The 26501-nt window shown below is 45.4% G+C and overlaps 1 protein-coding gene across 1 annotated transcript in view; it reads left to right on the forward strand.

Moving 5' to 3' along the window:
- The window catches only part of SORCS3 (sortilin related VPS10 domain containing receptor 3), a 449042-nt gene that overhangs the window by 172823 nt on the left and 249718 nt on the right, over positions 1-26501 (forward strand). The window contains exon 3 of the mRNA XM_081158097.1: positions 21890-21989. Within this exon, the coding sequence (XP_081014223.1) occupies positions 21890-21989 (100 nt within the window). The remainder of the gene's footprint in view (positions 1-21889; positions 21990-26501) is intronic.

A 26501-nucleotide genomic window follows, 5' to 3' on the forward strand; every position in this document is an offset into this window, starting at 1 on the left:
AGGGATCACTGTTCTTCATTGTCTGATGTCCCATTACTTGAAAATCATTGTTTTATAGATTTTATTCGTTTATTTTTATTTGTTTCATGTGAAGGCAGGTAGATTCAGTCCCTGTTACTCTTTCATGTCTAAATCAGAAGTAGTTATATCTTATCTTATACATGATAAAACTAAAGAGGTGAAAGAGGTGAGTGCTTCCCTAAGATTTACTTACCTAGTTTAGTGTCAGAGCTGGTCCTGGACCCCAGATATTTATCTTTCGTATTTGTGCTCTTTCAGTCATATCATACAGTGCCACTGCCACCTCCAAAGGTAGTGATTTGGATCTTCAAAAACAATATTTAAATCACAAACAGAGTGAAGCTCATGGAATCCCTGCCTCTTCTGTGATCCCTACTTGTTAATCATGCTTTTCTGTAGGCAGGGTTGTGACTCCCAGGGAGAAGATATAGACTGCGTGTCAGCATGAATATTTTGTGAGAATTCTTGTTTTAAGTTTTACAACTTTATATTGTTTCATGTTGTGAAAACATGTACTTGGTTGATGAATGTCCCTTCCCCAAATTCCAGTTGGATAGTTAACATGTCCATTCAGGGTTTTCTTCATCTTTGTTGTTAGGAAGTCCATGTTTTAAATGTATAAAAAACTTGCACGTACAGGGTGGGGCAAAAGTAGGTTTACAGTTGTTCATATGGAAAATAATACAATAATTAATAAATAATACAAGAATAAACTCTGTTTCGCATACTCACAACTGTAAACCTCCTTTTGCCCCGACTTGTAATCGATTAGCCCAGTGCTGTGTGTATGGAGATGCCTAAGGCTAGTTGGCATTAGGCGTTATTTTGGCTGAGGGTGTAAAATGAAATTCTTACCAAACCAAGACCAATAAAAATGTCTCCAGCATGACTGACTATTCTGTTTCACGCATATCAGTTCTGTCTGTAAGTTTCTACAGGCGAAGGCAATGGCCATGGTTGAAAAATCTTCTCTCTCGGTGCTTGAGACATAGAAAGGAATCGATGCAGTTAGTTCCTTCCTCCTAATATGTGTCCTCTCAATGTGAACCATGACCCTGGGCCACGTAGTGCTTCTGATCGCATGCCTCTGCCCCCTGCTCGCTCTATTCCAGGCTTAGAGTCTTTCTGGCCAACCTCCCCCTGCCTCAGGACCCTTACACATGGCGTTCCCGCTGCAGTGCTCTTTATTTTGACCTCTGCATGCCTCTAATCTCTAGTCCAGCGAAAATGACATTTCCTCTTTGGAGACATTGCCCCTTACCAGTCTCTGTCATAGTCTCTCTTATTCCACTCAGTGTGCTTCATAATTTCGGTTTTCAAATGTACTTATTAGCATATAAGTTCATTGCTTTTCTTCTACTCTACATTGTGAGCTTCACAGAGCTGGGATTCAGTTTGCTCCATCGCTCATGGAGTGGTTAATTCGGACCCCAAGGACAGTAGGAAGGTATACAATATACACTTGTTAGAATTTGTTTATAAAGCAGTACTATAATGCAAGACTGATAGGGATACTCAGTGGGCACTTGCAGGGCCGAATCTCCAAGGACAGTAGTCAGTCTCCTGGGTATCGCCATGTACAAAACATAAGCTCATTTTGGGCTTATGAAGAGTGGCTAATGACAATGGCCTCTTCCCCCAGTCCCCACACTGTCTGCCTTGTCTGCTCTGGTGATCAGAACAAGGTCCCAGTGCACTCAAGTTTGATGCCACTTGAAGTGTGATTTCCTGGTTTTGGATCTCTATCAGTGGTAGGTACCAGTTATTTTGAATGCCTCTGGCATGTGACAAACCTTTTGTCTTTCTTGTCCCCTTTCGTTCTTTGTCTGACTTTGGGTCCGCCTGTCCTCTGGTGTGAGACCTTCCACCAGGGCTTCTGTAGCGTCTGTTCTACGAATTAGGGCTCATTTCCTCCCAGGTGCCTAAGACTCCTTGCCCTACCTGCCGTGCACATTGAGAGGAAGCCAGCGGTGTCAGGGGCAGGATGAGCAGCTCCTTGCTTTTCCAGTTATTTCCTTCTCAGGCAAGCCCTGTCACACGTAGCAGTCTGGCCAGCCTTCTGCTCTCCTGAGACGCTCCTTTACTCATTGTGATAAGGACCCTGGGTCTTCTCCTGTGGCAAATGTAGGCCTCTCTCCAGCACCTGTTCCCTCCTTCCTTTCTGTAACACTCCTAACTGACAAATTCATTTCATTATTTAGCTATGTCTACCTCTTGTGGATAAATTACTTCTCAATGGCTTGCCCAGGTTCTTCTGATTTATTCAAAGACCTTTTTTGGGGTGTTGTTTTTAATTATTCTGGCTGCTCAAAGACTGGGCTTCTTCCCCGTCATTTGTCACACACTTTGGTGTAATCGCCTCTCTTCTTTCCACCCTTTGCTTTCTTATCATTGCTTTACACACTCGTAACTGTCAAATCAGTTCAGTTGTAAAGCCTACAGGTCCTCTCAACTTCAGCATTTCTCCTAAACAGCCATGGTGGGAAAGAAAAAAATCCTCGCTTTTCTCAGTATTCTTCAGCCGCTAACCATTGCATCTTCAAGCAGCTACTGAGAGAGCTGTGCGCAGCGCCCTGGGCGGGGTGGGCATGCTGACGGAGAGCCGGGCAGGGTACTGAACACCAGCCTTGTATTTTATAGTAAGTATGGAACCATGAAGGTTCCTGAGCTGGAAAATGACTTTATGCCCATAGCTCTCCTTTAGGGAGGTAGATTTGACACCAGTGTGAGCCCTGGAATGAGGAGGAGGGTGGCTGGAGGCAGGGCAACAAGCAAGGGGGCGGTTACAGCAGCCCAGCAGGCAGGAGGCAGGCATTGCCCTGAACTTGGTAGTTCAGCGGGAGAGAGGCAAGGACCAGAGCAGGAGATTCGCTGAAGTGCAGCCAACAGGACTTGGCGGCGGTTTGAGGTGAGGGAGAAAAGAGTCATGAGGATCCCAGGGTCCCAGGGTCCCAGGTCTCAGGCCTGCGAGAGTTGGAGGGTGTGGGGGATGGAAGCGGAGAGGGGGGATGGAAGGCGGGCAGGAGAAATAGGGGCAGGAGTGCAGTGGGGGGCGAAGTGATGAGCTCAGTTTTAGCATCTCGGGACTGCAGTCGCAACGGTTCATCGCACAGCATTGGGAAATGTGGGGCTGCAACTCAGGGGAGAGGCTGGGCTGGGATAAGTGTGGGGAGTCATCAAAGTAGAAGTGGGAGGTGAACGAGAGGAGCAGTCATATGCATATTAAAAGACAGCTAACACTGCAGGCAGCTGGTGTGGGACCCCAGCGTGGTATGGACAGGCCCCGTGGGCTCTGGACGCTCAGGTGGATGGGGCACCATGGACCGGAGCTGTCGGGAGGACTTTCTCCAAGAGGTCCTCCGCCCCCGCCCATCGTGTCATTTGCATTTATTTGTTTTTCACCCTTTGTTGTCTCTTTCCATATCTGGGCCCTATTTTCATTTGTATTAATAGTCTTCAGCCTCAGTGTTTTCCTTTCTTTTCATTTGTCTTTAGCCTGAAAGGAGAGGGTACAGTGCAGAGGAAATAAAAACACAGGGTGCAAACTGAGTCTTGTTCCTGCAAGGAACGAGTGACAGCCTCTCTTTGTGGAGCACGCTGGGCAGCAGAGATAAGATCGGAAATTTGTACTCATTTCCCAGGTACACCAAGAAGGACAAAAATTAAATAAGTGTTGTGGAGACCTGTGTGCATGATGCCTCCCTGAGAACCCTCATGTACGGCGGATCCTCTTTTCTTGTCCAGAGCACTGGTTGCTCCAGCTTCTCTCAGGCCTTGCTCTCCTTTCCTGCCTCTTTCTCTGGATCTGTGTCTCACTTGTGTGCTCGGCTGGGGAAAGGAGTTGAGCTTGTTCAGCTGGTCTCACCGGCTATCCTCATTCCTGTGATGCTGAGCTGTGTCTTCGCTGGCAAGGTGAGGGCTTCCTCTGCTCTCGGCGTGTGTGCTCCACGCCGGTACACGCCGACACCCGTGTTGGAGGAAGAGTCTGGGACGCTCTCTCCGCCCGCTAGCTTTGCCAAGGCCATTGAATTAAGCAGGCAATTTCCTCTCACTTTGTCTCTCTGTAAATTTACCAAGCATATGGTATGAGGAGAGTTCTTGGATTATAAATAAACAACAGTGCTCATAAATCTCAGTGTTTTTGTTTTTCCCTCCAACGGGAATAAATAGAAACCATAGATTTGTAACTTCAGAAAAATGTGTTGGAGATGAAGATCATCTCTCTCTCTATGTATATAAATATTTTTTCCCCTTTCTCGTTATGCAGAGTCTTCTTGTACTGAGAGCCATCTATTTGGCTGCGTGCCATTTGTTTTTTATTGCTGCCATTTTCCAACCTGGAAGTAAACTGTTGCTTTAGGCAACAAGAGGATAGCTGCATGGGCCTGGCCATATTGTGCTGACCAGATGGGTTTGGCGCATCTTTTCCCCTGCTGGAGGCGTCAGCTCCTCTCTTTACAGCGCACATGCTTCCTCACTGGTCCTGTGGCAGGGGAAGCGAAGTGGTGGATGCTTCCCACTCTTTTCTGGAAGAAGCCCAGCTTGGTCACGGTGCATGTTGGTCCATTGGGTACACTGCAGCTTGGCCGCTCTTAAACCACAGGTCTTTTTTAAGGCGAGGAGATTCACGACATTTGGCTGTCCTTTTGTTTGCTTTCCTACTACTAAAGTTGCAGTGAACCAGATGGGCATGCCAGCCGCCAAGGACAAATGCCAGGATAGTGGCCTGGGACTGGGGTGGTTCAGGCACAGGTCAGCTCAAAGAAGGCAGAACTCAAAGCATGAGTATAGGTTTTGGCCTAGGAGGAAAGTTGAATGTTGGTGCTGCTAGATGGGCAAGAGGAAATGGGCACTCATAGTGGGGAGGGGTCAAGTAGGCAGTGCCAGAGGGCAAGAGTCAGCAGACTGTGACCCACAGGCCAAATCCAGACTCCCTGATGTTTTTGTATAGCCTGTGAGCTAAGAACAGCTTTCACATTTTTAAATGATTGAAAACAAGTCGAAAGAATACTACATTGTGACACCTTAAAAATAAGAGGAATTCGCCCTGGCCGGGTTGCTCAGTTGGTTGAAGCATCGGCCCATACACCAAAGGGTTGCAGGTTCAATTCCTAGTCAGGGCACATACCTAGGTTGTGGGTTCAGTCCCCAGGAGGGCTGTGTATGGAAGGCAACTAATCGATGTTTTTCTCTTACCTCTCTTTCTTTCACTCTCTCTCTAAAACAAACAAACAAACAAAAAAAATCAATCAAAAACAAAGCCATATCCTTGGGTAAGAATTTATATATATATGGAATTCAAATTTAGTATCCATAAATAAAGTATTATTGGGACTTGTCCAGGCTCATTTGTTTATGTATTGTCTATGACTGCTTTTGTGCTACATGACAGAACCCCCTTCAAGACCCTGTTTCCATTTCCTTTGGATATATACCCATAAGTGGGACTGCTGGATCATATGCTAGTTCTATTTTCAATTTTTTAAGGAAACTTCATGATGTTTTTCATAGTGCAATACCAGTTTACTTCTCCCCCTAGCAGTGTACAAGGGTTCCCTTTTTCTCCACATTCTCACCAGCATTTATGTCTTTTTGATAATAGACATCCTAAGAAGTATGAGGTAATAACTGTGGTTTTGCTTTTCATTTCTCTGGTGATTAGTGATATTGAGCATCTTTTCATGTACCTGTCGGTCATTTGTATGTCTTCTTGGGGAAAATATCTGTTCAGGTCCTTTGCCAGTTTCTTAGTTGGGTTGTTTTTGCTATTGATTTGTATGAGTTTCTTATATATTTTGGACATAAACCCAGTATCAGATGTGTGGTTTACAAATGTTTTCTCCCGTTTCATAGGTTGCCTTTTCATTTTATTGATAGTTTTCTTTGCTGTACAGAAGTTTTTTAGTTTGATGTAGTCCTATTCATCTATTTATTTTTCTTTCTGCCGTTGGTGTAAAATCCAAAACATTGCAAGACCATTGTTAAGGAACTTATCCCTATATTTTCTTTTAGGAATTTATTGTTTCATGCTTTAATCCATTTGAGTTGATTTTTTTTGTATGGTGTAAGATAAGGATCCAGTTTTATTCTTTTGCATGTGGATATCCAAATTTCCCAGTACCATTAATTAAGGAGACTATTTTTTCCTCCATTATATATTCTTGGTTCCTTTGTCAAGAATTAATTGACCATCTATGCATGGGTTTATTTCTGGACTCTCTATTTTGTTCCATTAATACATGTGTCTGTTTTCATGACAATACCAGACTGTTTTGATTATTATAGTTTTGTGAAATAATTTAAGATAAGAAAGTGTGATGATTCCAGCTTTATTTTTCTTTCTCAAGATTGTTTTGGCTATTTGGGGCCTTTTGTGGTTCTGAATGAATTTTAGGGTTGTTTTTTATATTTTTGTGTAAAATGCTTTTGGTATTTGGGTAGGGATTGTATTGAATCTATAGATCACTCTGGGTAGTATGGAAATTTTAATAATATTAATTCTTCGAATCCATGAAAATATAATATTTATTTGTGTCTTCTTCAATATCTTTTATTAATGTCTTATATTTTTTAGTGTACAGGTCTTTCACCTCCTTGGTTATATTTATTCTTAAGTATTTTATTCTTTTTGATGCAGGGTTAAATGGGATTATTTCTTAATTAATTTTCTGACAGTTCATTGTTGATGTATAGGAGCACAACTTATTTTTTTATATAAATTTCATATCCTACATTTTACTTAATTTATTAGTTCTAACAGATTTTTGGTGGAATCTTTAGGGTTTTCTATATATAAAATCACATCATCTGCAAACATATAATTTTACTCATGGGCATCCTTGTCTTGTTCCTGATCTTAGAGGAAAATTTTTCAGCTTTTCATCATTGAGTAATCATGAGCAACATCATTAGCTGTGGGCTTATCATCTATGAACTTCATTAAGTTGAATTATATCCCTTCTACACCCAATTTGTTGAGAGTTTTTTTAAATTAAATTTATTGGAGTGACATTTGGTTAATAAAATTTTATAGGTTTCAAGTGTACAATTCTATGATACATCATCTGTATATTGCATTGTGTGCCCACCACTCGAAGTCAAATCTCCTTCTGGAGAGTATATTGAAAGAAACTAATTATTTTCTTTGAAATCTTGGGGGGAAAAAGGAAAATATACCTATCTTGATATAAAGTTCTCAACACATGGTTTGCTTGTTTTCCTTTTATTGCGGTGTTTTGACCATTTACAAAAGTGTCAGGCAAGTCATAGGCACTGCATAACTATTTAGCAAATGAATAGGTAATCGACAAATTATATTCCTGTCCTTTTGGTGGGTAGGATGTGTTTCTGGGTATCTCAAGTGAGCTCAGAATCTCCTTGGGAGCAAGAAGTCATTAGCTGGTCAGTCTTTTATGTATAAGACAAAAATACTTATTTCAAAATTCTGAAACCTCAGCATTATGTTGCTGCGGCAGAGACTGATTTAATAGTTGCTAAACCTGTTTCATCTTGATCCAGGACAAACAACTGGACTGCATTCTTTCATTGAGATAGAGCCATCTGACTGAATTCTGTTCCTTGGAATGTGCTGGAAGTGATGGATGCCACGTCTCATTCTCTATGCTCACTTGCTTACCCATCCATCAGTTCTACCAAGAATTCCTAAGATCTAGAGGATAGCAGAGCTTCTGTGAAATGGCCCTGAGTCTCCAAATCACTGCATAGTGCAGAGCCCCTTTCCACCCCTCACCTCCCTCCTGGTTCACATTGGACTATGATGGGAGTGACATAGTGTTAAGTCACTGAAATGTTGGTGGCATTTGCTATTTCTCTTAGCTACCTCAATGCATATACAGCTCTCCTACCCCTACGTTTACTTTGTTCTCTGGACAGAATGTCTATTTAATATTCCCAAGATATGCTGTGTTTTTCTAGCATCTAGCAGAGTGCCCTTCACATCATAGGCACTCAATAAACATCTGTTGATTGATTTCTGGGTCAAAGAAGGAAACATCACCTTCCTATAAAATGTAAGCATGTTTTATGTTAGAGCTGATATTCTGAGGAAATGTGCATTTGGGTGTGACTCTCTACTATAGGATCCAGTATAAAGCTTTTAAACAGAGAGTTCAGCTTACTTGGAACATTAAAACTGACATTAAATTTACATACACCCTTTCAGGGAGATTCCTGCGATATAAAAGGAAAATACAGTCATATAGAGCTTTAGAAGTGTGAGAATAGCTCTGCAGATAGGCTCCATCCAGGAGAGAGGGTTCCAGGCCAGAATATATGAACTGGCAGTGAATGTCACAGGCCTAAAGAAATAAATGGAACCTCCATGCCAGGTTTTCCAATCCATATTTAACTGCTTAAAATAGAAAGAGCTTATCTTTCTGTCATTTTTAGAAAGCCTCACCTAACTTTTCTTTCATGCTCTTGCACCTCTGATGAATTGCATGCCCAATATTGAAAACCCAGTAAATGACAACTATTTAACTTTCTGCTGCTTACACAAAGGAGGTCAGGAGATGGAGGAGAGCTGAATTACACTCCTGGACAGAGGTTGTGCAGGGACAGAGAACTGTGCTTGCCCAAGTTGTTTTCTTTTATCCATCACATATGTGGGACATCCTGCCACCTTCTTAATGCTAATGTTCATAATAGTAACAGAAGGCATTTGTTGAGTGTTATGTGCCAAGCCTTAGATTAACATTCCCTTATCCATTGCTGCTACAAGGGAAGTGGTGACCTTCTATAGAGGTCATCACTGTCTCACATCCGGGATGGCCAATAACTGGCTGGTATGGGGCACAGAAGCCTGGCCTCCTGCCTTAGAATGTGTCAAGTCAATGGTGAGAGTTATGCACGACAGCTGCCCTGTGGATCAGGCTTTTCCTGGAACCGCATCCTTGCTTGCCTGCTGCTCCTTTCCTATCTTGCTTCCCTCTCTCCTGTTAGGTTTTGCCTAAGAGCATTCCTCCAATAATTCTTGAGCTTCCAAATCACAGACTCAGGCTCTAACTTTAGGAAACTCAGCCTAGGATGTTCTTCTTTAATCTGAAACCCAATTTATCATCTATTCCAGAGATGTTGGGTCTACTCTTATTTCTATTAGTGGAACACTGTTCTCTTAGGCACTCAGGCTTGGAATCTTCACGTTATCTTTATCTGACCCTTCTTCTTCATCTTGGCCCCATGTCCAATACATAGATTATGCTTCTTCTCTGTGTCCCTCTTTCATTTCTTACAACCCACTGTCTCATCCGGTTAGTGAGATGGATTCCTAAGAAGTCTTTCTACCTTCAGGAGGATGTGCTTCACCAATCCATTGTACAACATCAACAGCAGATGAGTCCAAACAGGCTTCCATCATGCCCCTAACCTGTTCAAGAAGCTTTGGGCCCCCCGTAGCTTATAAGATGAAGTCCAAGCTCTTTAGCAGATATTCAACATATCTAAACTTATCCACTCTTATGACTGTGTAAGAACATTTCTTTCAGGCCTGGCCCATCTCCTGCTAATCTTCTGAAAATATTTTCATGTTTCAGGTTCTAAGACTTTGGATAGGCTCTCTGTCTTCCTTTTGCCTCCCAATACTCTACCTTTTCCTTAAAGCTCCCCTCCCCTGTGGAGTCTTATTTCCTTTCCTCTGAGCTCCTCTAGCACTAATGTCATTGCCCTCACCATTGTCATATTCTTCCCCCTCCTCACTGTCATCATATTAATGATGGCTATCATTTATTAAGATATCTAATATGCCCAATGTTGTGATAAATGCTATATGTGCACTTCCTCATTGGGTTCTCATTGAGTTTTCAAACATGTGAGATACTTAATTTAGATAGTTTTACCTGTTTTATAGATGAGAAAACTAATGTTCCATGTGGTTAATTGACCTGCCCGCGGTCACATAGTTAGTAAGGGGTGTGGAGCCAGGCTCTGTCTTTGACCCCAAAACTTAGGCACTTAGCCGCCCTGCTATCCTACTGCATTTGGTCCAGTTGCTTCCTACTCATTTATCCTTTATTCATTTATTTATTAAAACTAGTGATTGAGTGCCAGGAGATGGACGCTAGGGGTTCAGTAGGGCTCTTGTCTTCGCAGATTTTTACCTAATTGTGTTTCTGAGCCCCTTTCCTAATCACCACTTCCCTCCCCAAGCTTCTCCCTCCCCTCCCATCTCTCCAGGAGAGAACCATCTCACCCATGTGCTGTGTTGTTTTGCCTATCATTTCCTGGTGGTCCAGGTGTTGTGTTTCAAATGACATGTTCCATCTTTTGGCCTTCAGGACTCACTCATGCCCTCCTTTCTAGTTATTCAATAAAAGATGGTCTTGTCCCCCAATGATTCTTTCTGACAGTATACCCATAGGTGCCTAGATTAAGCGATCCATAGACTGATTGATGGACCTTTGAGAAGCTGAACACTTATTCCTGGGACATGCCCTGGCTTAGGCAGGTTGGCAGAACCTCAGTGGCCCTTGGTGGTGGCAGATTTGCATCCTTACAGTATAGATCTGCATTTTGGAAACAACCGGAAGCCATTTGGAGCTCGAGCAGATGCACAGAAGGTTGGCAATGGCAGGGACTTTGGAGATCATTAATTTCAATCCTCTTATTTTACAAAGGAAGAGAGTAATCAAACTGTGAAACATTATTCTTGGTTGTAAACAAGCAGTGTCTGTAACAACAAGGTTCTGGAAACCCAATAAACCAGAACTTACAGGCTTGCTGAATGCTTAAATTTGAGCCACTGGAGACAGCCAATAGCGTCACATTGCTGCCAGGGCTCGTGTTTGGAAATGGGCTGAGACGCTCTATTCCCAACCAGGGATCTGGCTCTCCTTAGCACCTTAACTTGCCTAATTGAGCCCTACCTTTCCTCCAGGGGAGCAACCCACTCAGGAAAGGTGCTGAGTTTCATTAACTCCGAAAGGACATGGGTCTGAGGAATGTCTGTGTATGTTGTGGGGGGACTTGTTTCTAGAGCCAGGGCCCCTATAGGCTCTCACACGGATGGGCAATGAATGTGTTTTGGTAGAAACTACTTTTTAAAGACCCTAGAGTGTGGCATTCACTTTAGCTAAGGCTATGGGAACCAATATACTGAGCCAGCCCATGTCAGCTGGGGTTCAGGTGGGTGCTGCCTCAGATCTCAGAGGGGCATTTCTCTAAGGGCCACAGTGATGGTTTAAGGAATACTCGGTGACTTGAGAGTAAACCCAACTAATAGCTAATTTCTTTTTCCTACTTAGCCTTTGAAAAGAAAGCTTTAGAGAAATGGGCTTGGTTTTCATGCCTACAGCTCTAGTCCCTTGTCAAGAGCGTTTGGAGTGGATAATGTGAGGTCCAACAGGACCGTTGTTTAAATAGTATGCAAATGGCACTGTGCAGGGAGCATAGTAATCAGGATATTTCTCTTTTTAAAAATCCTCACCCGAGGATATTTTTTCCATTGCTTTTCAGAGAGAGTGGAAGGGAGAGAGAGAGAAACATCGACATGAGAGAGACACATCGATTGGTTGCCCCCCGCCTGCCCCGACCAGCATTGAGGATCAAGCCTGCAACTGAGGTCTGTGCCCTTGGCTGGAATTGAACCCGGGGCCCTTCAGTTTGTGAGCCAATGCTCTAACCACTGAGCCAAACTGGCTAGGGCAGGATATGTCTTTTAAAGAAAGATAGATGAGAATTCAGGCTTCTGGGCCCATAAGGAGATGGTGTGACGATGGTGTAAGAGCCACCAGAGGAGAGCTGCGATTCACTCCTTGGTATCTGGGGATTTCCTCTTTCCCCGTGTTGAGAGATGTCAGGTGTTAGAGGAGTTTAGCTCCTTTCTCCCCCAAATGACCAGTGGGATAACTGATAGAACCAGTGCTGCATGAAGGAACATCAAAACATTTTCACAGGTCGAAGGGAATCTGTCTCAATGTCCCTATTTCAGTCCCTGGGACATATTTGCTCGGTTTGAGGATGCACCCTCCCTGGCATTATTCAGCATGTCTTAGGGGTTAAAAGAGATGTCTAAGGGAGTCTCATGACCTCAGAGAACTTATTCTGTCTGAACAAAGATGTCTCATCACACAAGGCTAAATAATGACATAAAACAACAGCAGAAGGGGAGAGATGTATCTCCCCAGAGAGCAGGCGCCGTGTTCCCCGAGAATGACAGAGATGCCGAGTGCTAGGAAAGCAGTGGCAGGAGGGATAAGAGGCTTCCTGGAGGAGGAGAGCTGATAAAGAAGATCCTCTCTTCTCTCCAGGGCTGACTGCTCCCAGGAGGCATACACTCGTATTAATTGGCAAAATAATTAATGCATTGAGTGGCTACCTGGTGCAAGGCATCCTGCTTATCCCTGAGAAGAAAGATTGACAAATGAATGGGGCCTCAGATTGAGCTTCTCCAGGTTAGAGAGGTGGTCCGAAGGCTCTCCGTCAGTTTGCATTTCTCCATTAGGCAGCTACCCACTTTATCCTGGGGTTTCTGGAGGTGCACAAACAGATATAATTGCATGCATGTCAGAGGGACCCGGCTGGAGGCAGGTAATTTTAAAGGGAAATGGTAAACATCCACTCTCCAGGCAGAGATGCCTTGCTAAAACTGTCCAGAACCTTCTAATGCGTGCCTCATTATTTTTTTCCCTGGGAAAACTTAGTGAAAAAAAAGTTGAGTCTGTTTTCCCTAGACTTTAATTTGCAAGTGTTGGCCACCTGCTGGAGGCTATCTCTGATTATGTGGAGCAACCACTGCATCTTCCCGGGTGCCTGTTGGTGGTTTACTGCTGATCTGGTGGGGATGAGATGGCCTTCGCTGCTCACCGGCACTTACAGAACTGTAGCTCAGTTGCTGTTTGCCCAGAAACGTATGGGACAGCTTCTCCTCCAGTGATTACTTTATTGTTCCGCTATGGGGTCTCCCAACATCTGACAGTGAACTCTACGATATTCGAGCTATTTAAGCTTCACAGTAATCCTATGAAGGCAATATTTATATTCCCATTGAGCAGATATGAAACATGAGACTTAAGTAATTAGCCTGAGGTTCTGCAGGCTGGATTTGAAACAAAATCTGCTTGACTGTGAAATGAATCCTTTTATGATTATGCTGGGCTGCTGTTTTGAAAGCGAGCGCTTATCTATAATAGAGTTCCTCTACAGATGTGTTCATTTACTGATCTGCATTGTAACTGCTCGGTAACGATTCACTTTATTGCGATTATTTTTAACTACAGGAATGATGCATGGAAACGTTTTTGCTTTAAAACATTGCAACGTTACAAATAAGCACAGGTCCCTATAACCGCCCTACCCCTCCCCACCCCGCCCCAGTCTCTACCCAGAGCTGACTTCTATTCCAGTTATTTGTGTACTCCTCTAGAATTTTTAAATGCATCTGTGTACATGCGTATAAACCTAATGGAAAGATATTGTTTTGCTTGTCTGGGTTTGTATAGTTAATGTATTATTCCTCAGTAGCCCTTTTCATTTAGTAATATGTTTTAGAGATGTTTCCAGATCAATAACCTTGATATTGGTATTTTTTAATGCTGTTATATAGTGTGTAAAATGCACTATGTTTTACTCAGCCTTTCCCCTAGTGATTGCCACTCCATTATGTTCATATGAACAAAGGTGAATGAATTATGGGCTGTCACGTGTTCCTGGGGGTCTGCTGTCCCTTCCTTTTTCTCTGGAGGGCTTCTTTCCTCCCCTCACCTGTATGACACAAACAGGCCTGTTGCCTGATAGGATTGAGATCTTCTGGCATTTTAAAGCCTCAGAGAATAAATAGCTCAGCAACCCTATTTTCTGAATTGGGATTCCTCAGTTAGAACAGAAGTGCTGTAACAGTGAGAAAGACCAAGATGCTGAATGTTTGGCCAGCCCTGCACCCCTCAGCCTTCCCTCCTAGATCAGTGTTGGGAATTCTCCTGCTGGTGGGTCTACATCATCTGCTATAAACCATGAATTTTGCGCGATCTGGTTTTCCGAGTCAGCTACCCTCTAATCTTCTGTATTTGGAGCCCCGTGATGGCTCTCATTCAAAGGGCTGGGACAGGAAGACACAGAAAAATTCATTATTCCGTGTCACTGTGCCTCAGCCTGAGGCTGGACGATGCAGGGAGGGGTGAAATAATGAGAAGCGGTCACTGGGTGCTTTGTGAGCATCTCCCTTGGCATCAGCCCGCCTATGGATTATTTTGGAAGCAGAAGGTGGGACCACAACCCACTTGGAGAGGGAAGCTATTTAAATCACTTGCTTTTGGCTTGCGGTCTGAAATTAGTTCCCTGGCTGGTTATTTGTGGTCAGGCTGGGCTTCTGCCATTGCAAAGATACACATTAATGTGGCTTAAGCCATTGGCCCGAAGATGAGGCATGGAACAGGCCAGAGGGGAGCATGCATGGTTTTCCCAGTTCAATCATAAAGACTCTCTGGGCAGCCAGTGGTCTGGCGCTGTGCTGTGGAAACTCTTGACCCTGACCTTGGAATGGGCTGTGGTTCACCACACACTGGAGTCCATAATTGCCTATGGGCTTTGATGGTTGACTGTCAGTGGGACACACTCAGGGGGAATGGCTGGTGGGTGCTCCCCAAGCCTGGCACTCGGGACCATGGTTCTGTCTGGCACTAGGAAGCATGGTTCTGTCTGGCACTCAGAAGCATGGTTCTGCCTTTTGATTCCCAGGCAGCTGGGCCACGTTGCACTTTCATGGGGCCAATTGGAAACAGTGCCCAAAGATTCTTTAATGATTTATTGGGCATCAATGTGCATCACCCCCTGTTAAGGTTAAGGAGTCTAAATCAAGGAGAAGAAAGCAAGGTGATTGCCCTACAGTCTGTGCTATTCATAAAAATGACAGCCATAAGCGTTTACGGAACAAGGTCTTTATCAGATGCTAGGCCGGGCCTCTCACTACTCTTCTCCCAGCCCCTGTTCTCTGGGCTGAGGGTCAGCGGAGCAGCGTGCACCTCTAGTTCCCCTTGTCTTTGCGTGGCTCCAATCTTCCCCGTGTTCTCTACTGAGAGCTGTGCTCCGCAACGTCGGAGATGTGAAACACGTTTCATTTGTTATTTTACTTTTAAGGAGCTTTTAGTTATTGCTAAGGAGAGGAGGAAGCACATGTGCATATTCAGAGAGTAAATGGGGAACTCCAAGGTGTTGTTGCTATAAATGGGAAGGAGGGTGTGGGCTGCAGTTGTAGGAGTCTCCACAGTGGGATTAGTACTGAAACTGGGAGTCAAACAGGAGGAAATCCAGACAGTTGCCAGCCAGAAACTCAATGGGAGAGAGACCAATGGGAGGTAACGTGGGCAGACCTTGCAGGCTTTAAATGCCAGGCCTCTTGCGAGCGATTTGACCTGACACTGCAGCCAGGCAGGGACATGTGAGTTGGGACACCAGCGACCCTGGCAGGAGTCTCAGGAAGTTGCCTGAGAGACAGAAGCAGAGTCGGGTGCCTGGGGTGTGTGTGGAGATGGTGGCGACTGATGTTGCAGTCACACAGGCAGTGGCCGTTAAGTTATGCACCGCTGCTTTTATAAATACTATTTGATTATAATACAGCCACACCCCTTCATTTGCATATTGTGTTTGGCTTTTTTTTCTTTTTTCTTTTGAGCTACAGGGTCAGAGTTGAGTAGCTGTGACCGAGATTCACGCAATCTAAAATATTTACTCTCTCGCCTTTTTACTGAAAAAAGTTTGCTAACCTGAGCTAGAGCTACTCATAATTACCCAGAAAGGGGCAGCAAAGCCTGATGCCTGGCACATGGGAGATACCATAGTAGGTAAGAGATAGATGGTAAGAAATGAGCAAAAAAATAAAATTGCTAACAGGAAAAAGAACTGTCACGACTGTGGTTGTTGCTGGTTTTAGATTATATCACCCAGAAGGGCGTCCATTGAGAAGATGTGAGACTGATGAGAGAATTAAAGAGTAAAAGGCTTGAAATTTCCCAGTTCTTCCTCAGGGTGAGAGTTGGGGAGGGAAGGAGGAGGGGCTGAGAGGCCAGGTGGTGAAGGGGGAGAATGCGCTGGCTGGATGAGGGGAGCGGTGTGCCCGCCCCAACCCTGAACATCTGGCGGGCCCCTGAGAGCTGGCAGAGGGCCTTTCGGAGTCCTCTCACCTCTGGCAGGAACATGGCATTGGGAACGGGTGTGGAGCTTCAGCTCAGCTCTACTGGGAAGCCGACTTGGCTGTGTTGGCTGGAAGATTTTCTTTTCTGTTCTTTTACTTTAAAAATAGCAGCCCATATGCTTGTTGCCACCAGCCTCTCCCCCAGAAGCTCACTAGAGGAGTGGGATCTTGCTGGGTGGGTAAAAATATGACGCACTCACAACTCAACTCTGGAAATTCTCACTGAGGGTCTGGCCTTGGGGAAGGAGCAGGGTTATGGAAGATTAGGCTGGGGTGGTCCTCCCAGCATGTGCCGCCTACACTCTGAAGCTCTTCTGAAGCCTATCGGGGTGGGACAAGAGCTCCTGAATAATTGAAGGGCTCAGACCAGGAGTCAGGGTCCTGGGAAGAAAAGACCCGTCCACCTCTGGGAGTCCGCATCAGGTACCTGGGGAGGAGTGTGAGCAGCTGGCAGCTGGGAGGTCCAACTAGCAGGTAGCTGGGTAGGTGGAGGAGCCACAGAGCAGGTGACCTGCAGAGACACAAATGGGAAAACCAGGGACAGTGCCCATGAAGCCAAGATTCAGGGCCCCAGCTACTGGCTGGGCTCAGACACGTTGGATGGAATTCAGGACTCTGGAAAGAGAGATAGCTGGGATGAGACCAGTCAGGAGCTATGGACTCCTGAGACCAGTCAGGAGCTAGGGAAAAAAAGTCCCCAGTTGCTGGAGCTGGAGACTAAGGGATCTCTCTTAGACAATATCTCTTTGAGGCCAAGCCTCCTTGGAGACGGTTTGTCAATACCAGCAAAGTAGAAGTTACTCATAGAGTACGAAGCAGTAATACCCCTCAGAAAAACTTTTCTTCACAAATGCACGAGTAGCCATGCACAAGATAAATAGCGGTTTATTCATAGGCTGCAGTGTTCTACGGTGGTTTAAATCGAAGAATTGTGGCTGTGTCAACATGGATACGCCCCCAAACTGAAATCTGGGCAAAATAAGCAAGCCTAGGAACATATATTGTGTAAGATAAGATTTACGTAAATGTAGAAATTCACAAAGGTTGTTTATGAAGACAAGTATTTGTTAAATCTAGTAGTGGGCATCTGATGGACATCTTATTGTGCCTTTTTGTGTGCTAGAAATAATTCATAAAAAAGACAGAAAGAGAGGAGAGAGGGACACACACGCACACATACAGAGCAATGGAATGACCTGCTGGAATTGGAGTGACCTGAGCCAAGGCACAGAGGCTGGAAGCCCAGTGGCCCTGCACATTTTACCTGCCATCTCCCAGGTTGACTGTGTGTCCTGAGCAATTCAGAATGTTAACTGGCACAGTGCCAGGCCCTTGGTGGGTGCTCAATGCATGTGTGTGATGGTTCCAGTGCCAGGCCCATGGTGGGTGCTCAATGCATGTGTGTGATGGTTCCAGTGCCAGGCCCATGGTGGGTGCTCAATGCATGTGTGTGATGGTTCCATTTTTCTGAACATTTCTGAACATTTTAGCCTAGTGTTAAAATTTGGGAGGCTAGCTTTAAAATTGGGAAGATGAGCCTGTTTCCTCGAAGTGAGCCCCCTAGCAAATGCCTGGAGCCCCAAGGTGGAGGATGGTCTGCTTTCAGGTAAAAGTGAGTCCTGCAGGCACAGCTGGCTCTGGCAACAGCGCTGAGGCCTCTCTGCCTGCGGCCCCTCCCCCGAGGCAGAGGGGGCCTACAGAACTCTGTGGTCAACACGGTGTGCGGAGTTCACCCTGGAAGGGACAGGGTCCAGGCCACCTTTGCTGCCATGGGCTCACTGGCTCCTTGAGGTGTCTCCAGTGAGTGAGACTGATTTCTGTCAGCCTGAATGAGCAGAAACTACCTGGGGCTGGGGGGCGGTGTGTGGAAGAAGCTGAAATGGGGAGCATCCTTTGATGGGAAGTCTCTATTCTCAGCAGCCACTTTTGGAAAACAGCGAAGTCAGTGTGAATCTGTTGGGCAGCTTGTAGAAAGAGAAACTGTGTGTGGAGTTGGACATACTACCTTTGATGAGGGTTATTTGGATTCTGGAAGGAAAAGTGTGGTGACATAGTCATGCAGGGAGCCCTGAGAATGTAGCTTTTATAAATAAGATGTTATATATATAGTATAAGGAAAAGTCACATGTTGGAAAACAACTTAGTACCCTGTGGGTGGGATAACAAGATTTAAGGTCCAGAAGGAGCTTTATGATAATCTGAGTTAAACCTCTTGTGTTGATGTTGGAACTGGGGCTTGACAAAGACCCTCCTCTTGACCGAACTCTAGTCAGGATCCTCTGAGCCCCATTTTAGCAAGATTCCTGCTAAGTCAATTTAGCCAGAATCACCTGAGATATGGGGACCCTCCATATCTTATCATGCTCAATATCTGACCAAGTTCCTCAGCCTCCACCATGTCCCAGGTGATGTCTGATCACCCTGGCCTGTCTTCACCAAGAATCCTGTCAGATTAGTTTAGCAAAGAATGACCCTACCCTCTTAGTCATGTTCATTTGCCGACTGCACCCTTCTCTTTGGCTGTAAGTTCCTGCTTTTCCTTGTTATATTTGGAGTTGGACCCAATCTCTCTCTCCTGCTGCAAACCCCATTGCAGCAGTCCCTATACCTACTGTGACAGTCCTGAATGAAGTCTGCCTTACCATTCTAACAAGTGTCAGGATAATTTTCTCATTCATAGGCTAGGAGAATTGGCTTGACCCAGGTAGTACCTTGAATACATTTTAAAATCACTTCTAGAGTCTAGATTTCCAGACTCAGGTTCAATGTTCTTTCCCCATACCATGATGTCTTTATGCCTTCAAAAGTATAAAATCAAGAAGCAATTCATGATTTATTTGGGTTAATAAACTATGCAACTGACAGCCTCTAGAGATTGTAGTCTGTCTTCTGCCCAGCCCTGGGTAGGATAGGAGCTCAGGATGATTGATCCTTTAACCTTAATGCTGGTCTGAGTGAACTATATAAATCCTTCCATGAGTGAACTAGATAGATCCTTCCCTGACACAGGACTCTGCTAGACCCCACACTCTATGCCAGTTGTACAGCATCCAAAGGGTCAGGTATGTTTTCTAGAAATGGTTATATGTTTGTTGAGTTGCCCTTAGACATTAGAAGTTGATTAAGAACTTGTGAGTAGGTTTGGGCAAGATCATTCATATTCATTCATTCATTCATTTATACTTGCAAATAAAGACAGAGTAAAACAATACAAAATCGATACATCTGGGCTGTTAGAAGAAATTGCTATTGCCCTTAGGGAGTTATAGTCAAGAAAGAGGCTCCAGAATAAAACTGGTATGACCAAAATAGTGGAATAAATACTAAAATAGAAATATGTACAAGATGGTCTGAAAACACAATGGAAATTATGAATAATTTGTTGGAAGGAGGGTAATATTGGAGTTGGATGTTGAAGGTTGGAGAGAAATTTACCAAGTAGAAGAAAAAAAGCTTGGGTAGTTCAGGCAAAGGGAATGATGTGGGCAGAAAAGGAGAGGCATGAAAATGTAAGACATTCAGAAAAGTGTAGTGAGGCGGGAAAGAAAGGGGCAGAGAAGCAAGTGGCTGGAAATAAGTCTAAGTAAGTGAGGTGGGAGCCAGATTTTACAAGACTAAGCTTGGAAGGTACAACTTCACAGTAGGCAGGCAGCAAGTAATTCCTAGCAGGGGGTGAGGTAGACAGATCTGGGTGGTTGAAATTAACCGCATGACACCATGGAGAATGGTGGGAGGGAGGGAAGACTGTAAGAGCATCCAGCTGGGAGGCTGTGGCAAAAATGATGATGCTTGAGCCACAACACTGAGGTAAGGATGGAAAGACCAGGGGTCCAAGTTATTTAGGAAATAGAATCATTAAGACTTGGAGATGGAGCTGGGTTCAAGAGATAAAGGCAAAGAAAAAAACTGAGAGTGATTCCCAGTGCCTATAGGAGCCAGGAGACAGAAGATAAGACATAAATTTCAGGGGGTACTGGTTATGAAAGTCAGAAGAAACAATGACCATGTGGAGCCAGTAGCCTAGGGAAAGACTTCAGATATTGATATTTGCTTGTTCAGTAAATGTGCTGAGTGTGCATGATATGTAAGGCCTGACTCGGTATGTTTTCAGGAAGGGAGAAATGAATGTCCTTTTTAAAAAATTAAATCTATTTTAAAAATATTTTTATTATGCTCACACCCTTTAGGAGGTTTCCCACGTGTTATATTTTTGCATCCTTACAAACACCTTGTGAGGTTAAATTATCCCTGTTTTTCAGATAAGAAATTTGAGGCTCCAGCAGGTTAAGTAACCTGCACACAATAGTGCAACCAGAGAGCTGCAGATCTGGGAATGAAACAGATTTTGCTGTGCCCAAAGTTCACGTTCTTTCCCCTTGCCATAGTGTTCTATGAAGTTCCTTGTCCTGGAGGAGCTTACACTGTGCTTGGGAAGCAGACACAAAAAAGCTCATCATGACAATATCGATGCGTCAAAAGAGGCACCCAGTGTGCCTTGGCACGTGCTGGGTGGGGCATTAGTTCTGGAGCAGAGGAGAGACCAGTGGCCACTGGGAAGAGGGCTAGTGAAGCCTTAACAGAGGTGAGGGTGGGTCTGGGGACCTGGAATTTGGCAGGTTGAATGAGGGTGGGGATAATTCTTCAAGGCCATCACAGTTTGGCTCCTGGCTTTATGAAGCTAGTCTGTGGTCCAGGGCCAGAGCCGATGAGAGTTAGAAGGTGGGTGAAGGCTCAAGGAAAAGACCGGGCCAGGTAGTTCCTGGGGCAGTCAGCACACAGCCAGAGTTGGAAACTGAGTTCGGAGGCAGAATGAAGGCTCCCCTGAGGTCTGTTGACCAGAGAGAAAATAAACTGGCCTCTGTGGCTCAAGTTGGGGAAGTTTTATGAGCCCAGCCCAGGAAGGTGACTGCAGAGGGGGAGTGAGAACCTGATGAGCCCGTGGTTGGAAGAGGAGGGCGGTGTGTGGAGCGGAGGGTGGGGAAGGGAGGGAAAGGTGGCAGGGAGGTTGGCTGCCTGAATCTGTTTGCCCCCTCCAGCATGGAAAGGTGAGATGGCAGGAGGGAGTCTAGGGCTTGGCCTGCCCTTATTCTCTGTTTTGGTGTGAGGTCAGAGCCCTGCGAATTAGGGTCAGATGAGGAACAGGTAGGCAGCAGGATCACTGGAATGACAGCTACCGGCAAGCCGCTCAGCATTGCTGGCGCTTCACCCTGATGAGCCGTTGCTCCTACGTGAAGCATCAAACTCTCGCCTGGTGGGGCCTGGCCTGGCTGTTGGCCCCCAAGGTCTCGGGCGGGGCACACCTGCCTCTCTGAGGGTCCCCTGGCTTCAGGCTCAGTGGAGGGGGCGTGAAGTTGGTTGCAGCCCAGTGATCTCAGGAGACATTCTGGCCTCCCTCCCTGTGGCCCCCCGGCACAGCCCCTCAGGGGCAACTACAGGTCCGTGCAGAGAAGCGGAGGCGCCTGAGGGCTGAGCGCGGGGGCAGGCGCTCTCCTCCAGCAACTGTCAAAGCACATCCGCACAGAGGGCGGAAAGTAGGTCTCAGGCCCGGAGCAAAGGCGAGCCAGCTCAGGTAGGACGCAGATGCATTAGTCTAATTGCTCTTCTAAAATTAATGGGGCCTTTTATCTCTGAAAAACACTTTTTTAAAGCACTCATGAGCCTGGCTCCCTTTTAAACAACACCCCTCTGGTAAACCAATCTTTGCCTTTCTTTCTCTCTTACCTGCAGATCCACGAACTATGGCACCACCTATGAAAAGCTGAATGACAAAGTGGGCTTGAAGACTGTCCTCAGTTACCTCTACGTCAATCCCACCAACAAAAGGAAGGTAAGAGGAGGGGTCAGTGGGTCCTGGGCACTCCCTGCAGGGATCAGGAATTGGGGGATAGCAAGGCTGCCTAGGGCCAGGAGTGATGAAAAATACAATAGGCATGGAATCGGTTAGAGACGGCCTGTTTTATATGCTAAGGACATCACAGACACTGTAATTGTAACAATAGCCTTGATAGTAGTAGCAATAATAATAATAACAACAACAGTAGAACTGTAGGACCAGGTAAGTGGTCCCTCTGTGCCAAGGATGGTGCTCAGTGCCTTACACACCTTATCACGTGTTTCATCATAATGAATCCATGGGGTAGAAGTTATTACTGTTCCCATTGTACAGATGAAGAAACTGATGCTCAGAGAGATCAAGAATGGGTCTGCTTGACTCCGGAGCTGAGTCCTTCTTTAGCCCCCCTCTTGCTGGGCTATTTTAAGAAAGCGTTTCTGCTGAGGGAAAGATAGGCAGCTCCTGGATTTATCATCTTGATGGGGAGCTGCTTCTGAGGCATTGGAGAGCAGACCTGGCCCTGCCAGTCCCTACGCCTTATGTCTGTCCTCTTGACTTGACATTAACAGCCGGAACATGGGTGAACTCACAGAAGCTCGGAATTTAGTCGTGGAGACCTGCTGAGAGGAGGGGGCCTGGATTCCCTGGAATGATGGACAGTCTTAGAAATAGATGCTGTACCGTATATTGGCTTTGGGGAGAGGTGATCTAGCCCCAGCTAGGAAGGCCCTGCCGTTTAGATGCTTAGGAAGGCCCGGTCCCGATAAACACCCCAGGGATGTAAAAGGCTATTTCTGTTTCTAAAAGCCAGAAAATGGCAGTCCCCAGGCCTCCTGCAAACTGGTTTGTACCCCCCGGTGGCTTTGCACACCCCTTTTACAGCGAGGTAAACTCAGTGGGGAGCTGCAGCCTGTCGTGCGAATGTCCCTAATCTCTGACTCCAACTCGGTGGAATCCAGGTGGTGACTTGGAATGATGCCTGTTCATGCTGCTTAGAGCACAGCAGCTTTGGCTGAAATTCTCAGCCCTCCCTTCTCCTCACCACCACCTCCATGGCCCTAAACATCCCCAGAGAAGGGAGGAAGCAGATTTGGTGATTCCTGGGTCGGTGTTGGTGATGGGTGCCCAAAGACCCAGCTTGCTCCAGGGGTCCCCAGACCTGAGACTGTGCCCACCAGTCACGTGCCAAAATCCTGATGATCAGGATGGCTGGTTAGGTACCTGTCACTGGTTTTAGCTGAGTGATTTCTCTTTTCTTTTTTCCAAAGCATTGTCATTTTTATTTTTTTCAGTATTGCTATTTGAATCAGTACATGTTAGAGCTGGAAGGGACCAGAGATTTCACCTGTACAAGCAGTTATGAGTCATTTTTGAATTTCAACTCTTTTGCAAAATTGTTTAAAGCTCTAGACCTCCTTTCTAGAAACATGCCTGTGCACACAAAATTTGCAAACAATTTTTTGGGGTTTGTGAACAGCTCAGATCCCACCACGGACCAAAGATGTTGATGGAGTCTTGGTTAAGAATCTTTCACCTGCACTGATAGCCCATAGAGACAGGTAAGGAAAAGAGCCAGGTCTCTGTCCAGATTTCAGATGGCACTTTGCGCCTTTCATTCCTATACAATCACAGCCTGGGGTTTCAAAATTGATGATCTACTTCTGACGTGGGAGCTTGAGGCAACTGCTTCATGACCTTGATTTAAAACTTGGTGCCATGTCCGTGGTGGACACATGATGAAACTTGACTGAATGGAGTCAGCGATGACCTATTTAAATTCTTTCTCTTCCCTTCTCCCTCCACTGAGAAGGAAGCTGAACCCACAGAGGACAAATGTCCCACCCAGGTCACTCAGCTGGGTAGGGGCCGAGCTGGCTGTTGGCCTCATGACTCCCAGTGACGGGGGGTGGGATGGAGTCGCAGAGGGTGTGGGTGTTGGACACGCGGCAGGTGCCCTTCCATGCTGCTCTCTGACCTGTGTCGGACCACAGCAGAGTGAATCATATTTCCATGTAGATGACAGCTCAGCCGTCTTCATGGGGATTTTCTCAAGTGGTATAAGAAAGGATCACACCTGTTTTCATCCATTTTGGTAGTCATCTGTCAGGCATGTTTCCTGTTAGACTCCTACAGTGTCTCTTTTGGTCTTTGCTGTTATTTTCTACTCCTGACTGATTTAACTCCTCTTCGCACAGCCTTGGACGTACTTAGAAGTGCGAGACACGAGGGGCAGGTTAAGGCAGATGCTGAGGGTAGGAAGGAACATGGCTGAGGTGTGGAGACCGTGGGCACAGAAATGCCACCTCCATTTCTCCTTCACAGAGCTGACGCCAGGCCAGGGACTCTCTGGACAGTTTCTCTCAGGAACTGTTGCCCAGTTAAAAGTTGGGCCTATTTTGGCTCCTCTTAGCAACCCCACCAAAGCACAGCTAACTCCCACCTAAGAGGCACTACCACCTAGAAAGTTAGAAGCAGAGACATTGTCTTTGCTCAACCTGGAGAAAGACAAATGATGGGCTAATGCCATGGATTTATTGTTTTAAAATTACAATAAAAATTAATTTCATAAGGAGACTGTGATCCTGAAATGCTTTCTGAACCACCCAAGAAAAGATGAGATTAGATGCTGTTTCATTTTGTTGTTAAGTGTTTTTTATTGCATCCTGAGTCTGTAGATACTGGCAATGCACAAATATTCTACATGGTGACTTTCCAATTAACCAGAATATTCAGTTTACTGGAACTGCCCTTCTCCAGCCACTTCGGCAGAGTGGTAGTTAGATGTAGATGAAAATACTCTTATTTGTTTCTTAAATGGTCTAGAGCTCTGGGTCATTATGACCTTGAATGCAACTTTTTAAAAAAGTGTCTTCTTAGATATATCCTGATGTTTAAACCTCTGCTTATTTGGATTCTCATCTCAGTTTGAATTACACAAGAGTCTTTTGATTCTCTCAGCTCCCAGATTATCTGTGGCTCCCCACGTTCATCAGCCAGCTAATAGTGCCACTCTCCAGCAGATTTTTTAGTAAATTGTGTGGAAACACTTGCTTTTCACCTAATGAGTTATTTATTTAACAGCTGGTGATTCCTTTCCTTGGAGTCTGTGAGTATAGCAGAGATCTGTTGCCCCTGGCAAAATAGTAAATTGTGCTTGTATTTATATATTTGTTTCTGAAGCTAATTGTTGATTTTCTAACAACACAAAATCTCCATACACAGATAGCTGATAAGCCCTTAGGTTAAAAGTAGAAGTGCTAACATGTGTATAGTCTCCTTCTATCAGGAACAATCTTAACATTAATTGAGCACCTACTATACTAAACTGCCTTCCAGGAGCTTAATCTGTACAATCTCCAATCCTCCCAGCCACTTTAGAAAGCAGGCAAAATAAAGAAATAGACTCTAATTGCCCCACAGCTATACTACTTGTAAATGGTGGGTCTGCAACATCTTTCCCATGGGTTTAATTTGGGGGACAGATTAGTCAAGATACACCCAGTAATGCTGGATTACCTTAAGGAAGTTGAGATTTGGACCAGTATCCCTAGGCTTTCTCTAAGTGAGAGTATATTACTATGAAGTGCGGAGAGCTGCTCTTGTTGAAGTTGTTCTAGACCATCCAGTGATGTGGTGGCATCAGCATAGTGTTAGTGATGTTCACCTGCCCTGGCTGTGTTTGGTGTGAATTTCTCTGTCCCTCACTGTTCACTTTTCTCTAACCACTGGCCTGTTAGCCGATTGCCTGGGTGATGTCTGAGCCTGGCACTTTGAACACAAGGAGCAGGTGTGTTAGTTCTAGAAGCGGGTGTGTGTGAGGCGTGCTTCTGGAAGAAGGGGCTCTGCTGTGGTGGGGTCTGAGCTCCAGCTCACAGCTTTCCCATCCCCTGCAGGAGAGAAACGTCCCTGGGTCTCTAGAATCCATGGCTGTTAACGGACCCTGGCCCTCAGGCCCATGCAGAATGGCATGTGCCAAGGTCAAGCCTGCATTTAACAGGGCTGTGCTTTGTGCAAACAGGCTGAAGGCTTCGTGCCTCAGCAGAAAGGGGCGTGGCTCCTATGGGTGACTATCTGAGGACGCATCTTTGCTTGGATAGGAAAATGCTGGCATGTTACAGCCTAATCGCTCTGGCTCTGAAGTGGCTGCCACCTGCAGATTTGGAAACAGTGTTTGGGAAATGGCAGAGCACAGGAAGGTCTGACTTCCAGGGAATGTGACCAGATTACTGCAGGGTAAAGGGGTGTGTGCCTGTGCATGTGGGGTGGGAGGAGGACTGTGAGGTCTGTCCTCAGAGTAGGATAATGACTTCTTTTTCTTGAGCTCCTAATAAGTTCTGGATATGGGGCTGAGTTCATGTCTACCCTCCATTCTAAGTTTCACTGCTAATCACCTGAGCCTGGTAGTTGTATCCCCATTTGATGGGTAAGAAAATTGAGGCTCATGCAGTGAGCCTCTTGCTGTTTGTCAAATAGCTGGTGAGAGAGGGTCCAGGATGCCCATCACCT

This window comes from Miniopterus schreibersii (genome assembly GCF_964146895.1).
Source record: "Miniopterus schreibersii genome assembly, chromosome: 14".
In the NCBI taxonomy this organism is placed as follows: domain Eukaryota; kingdom Metazoa; phylum Chordata; class Mammalia; order Chiroptera; family Miniopteridae; genus Miniopterus; species Miniopterus schreibersii.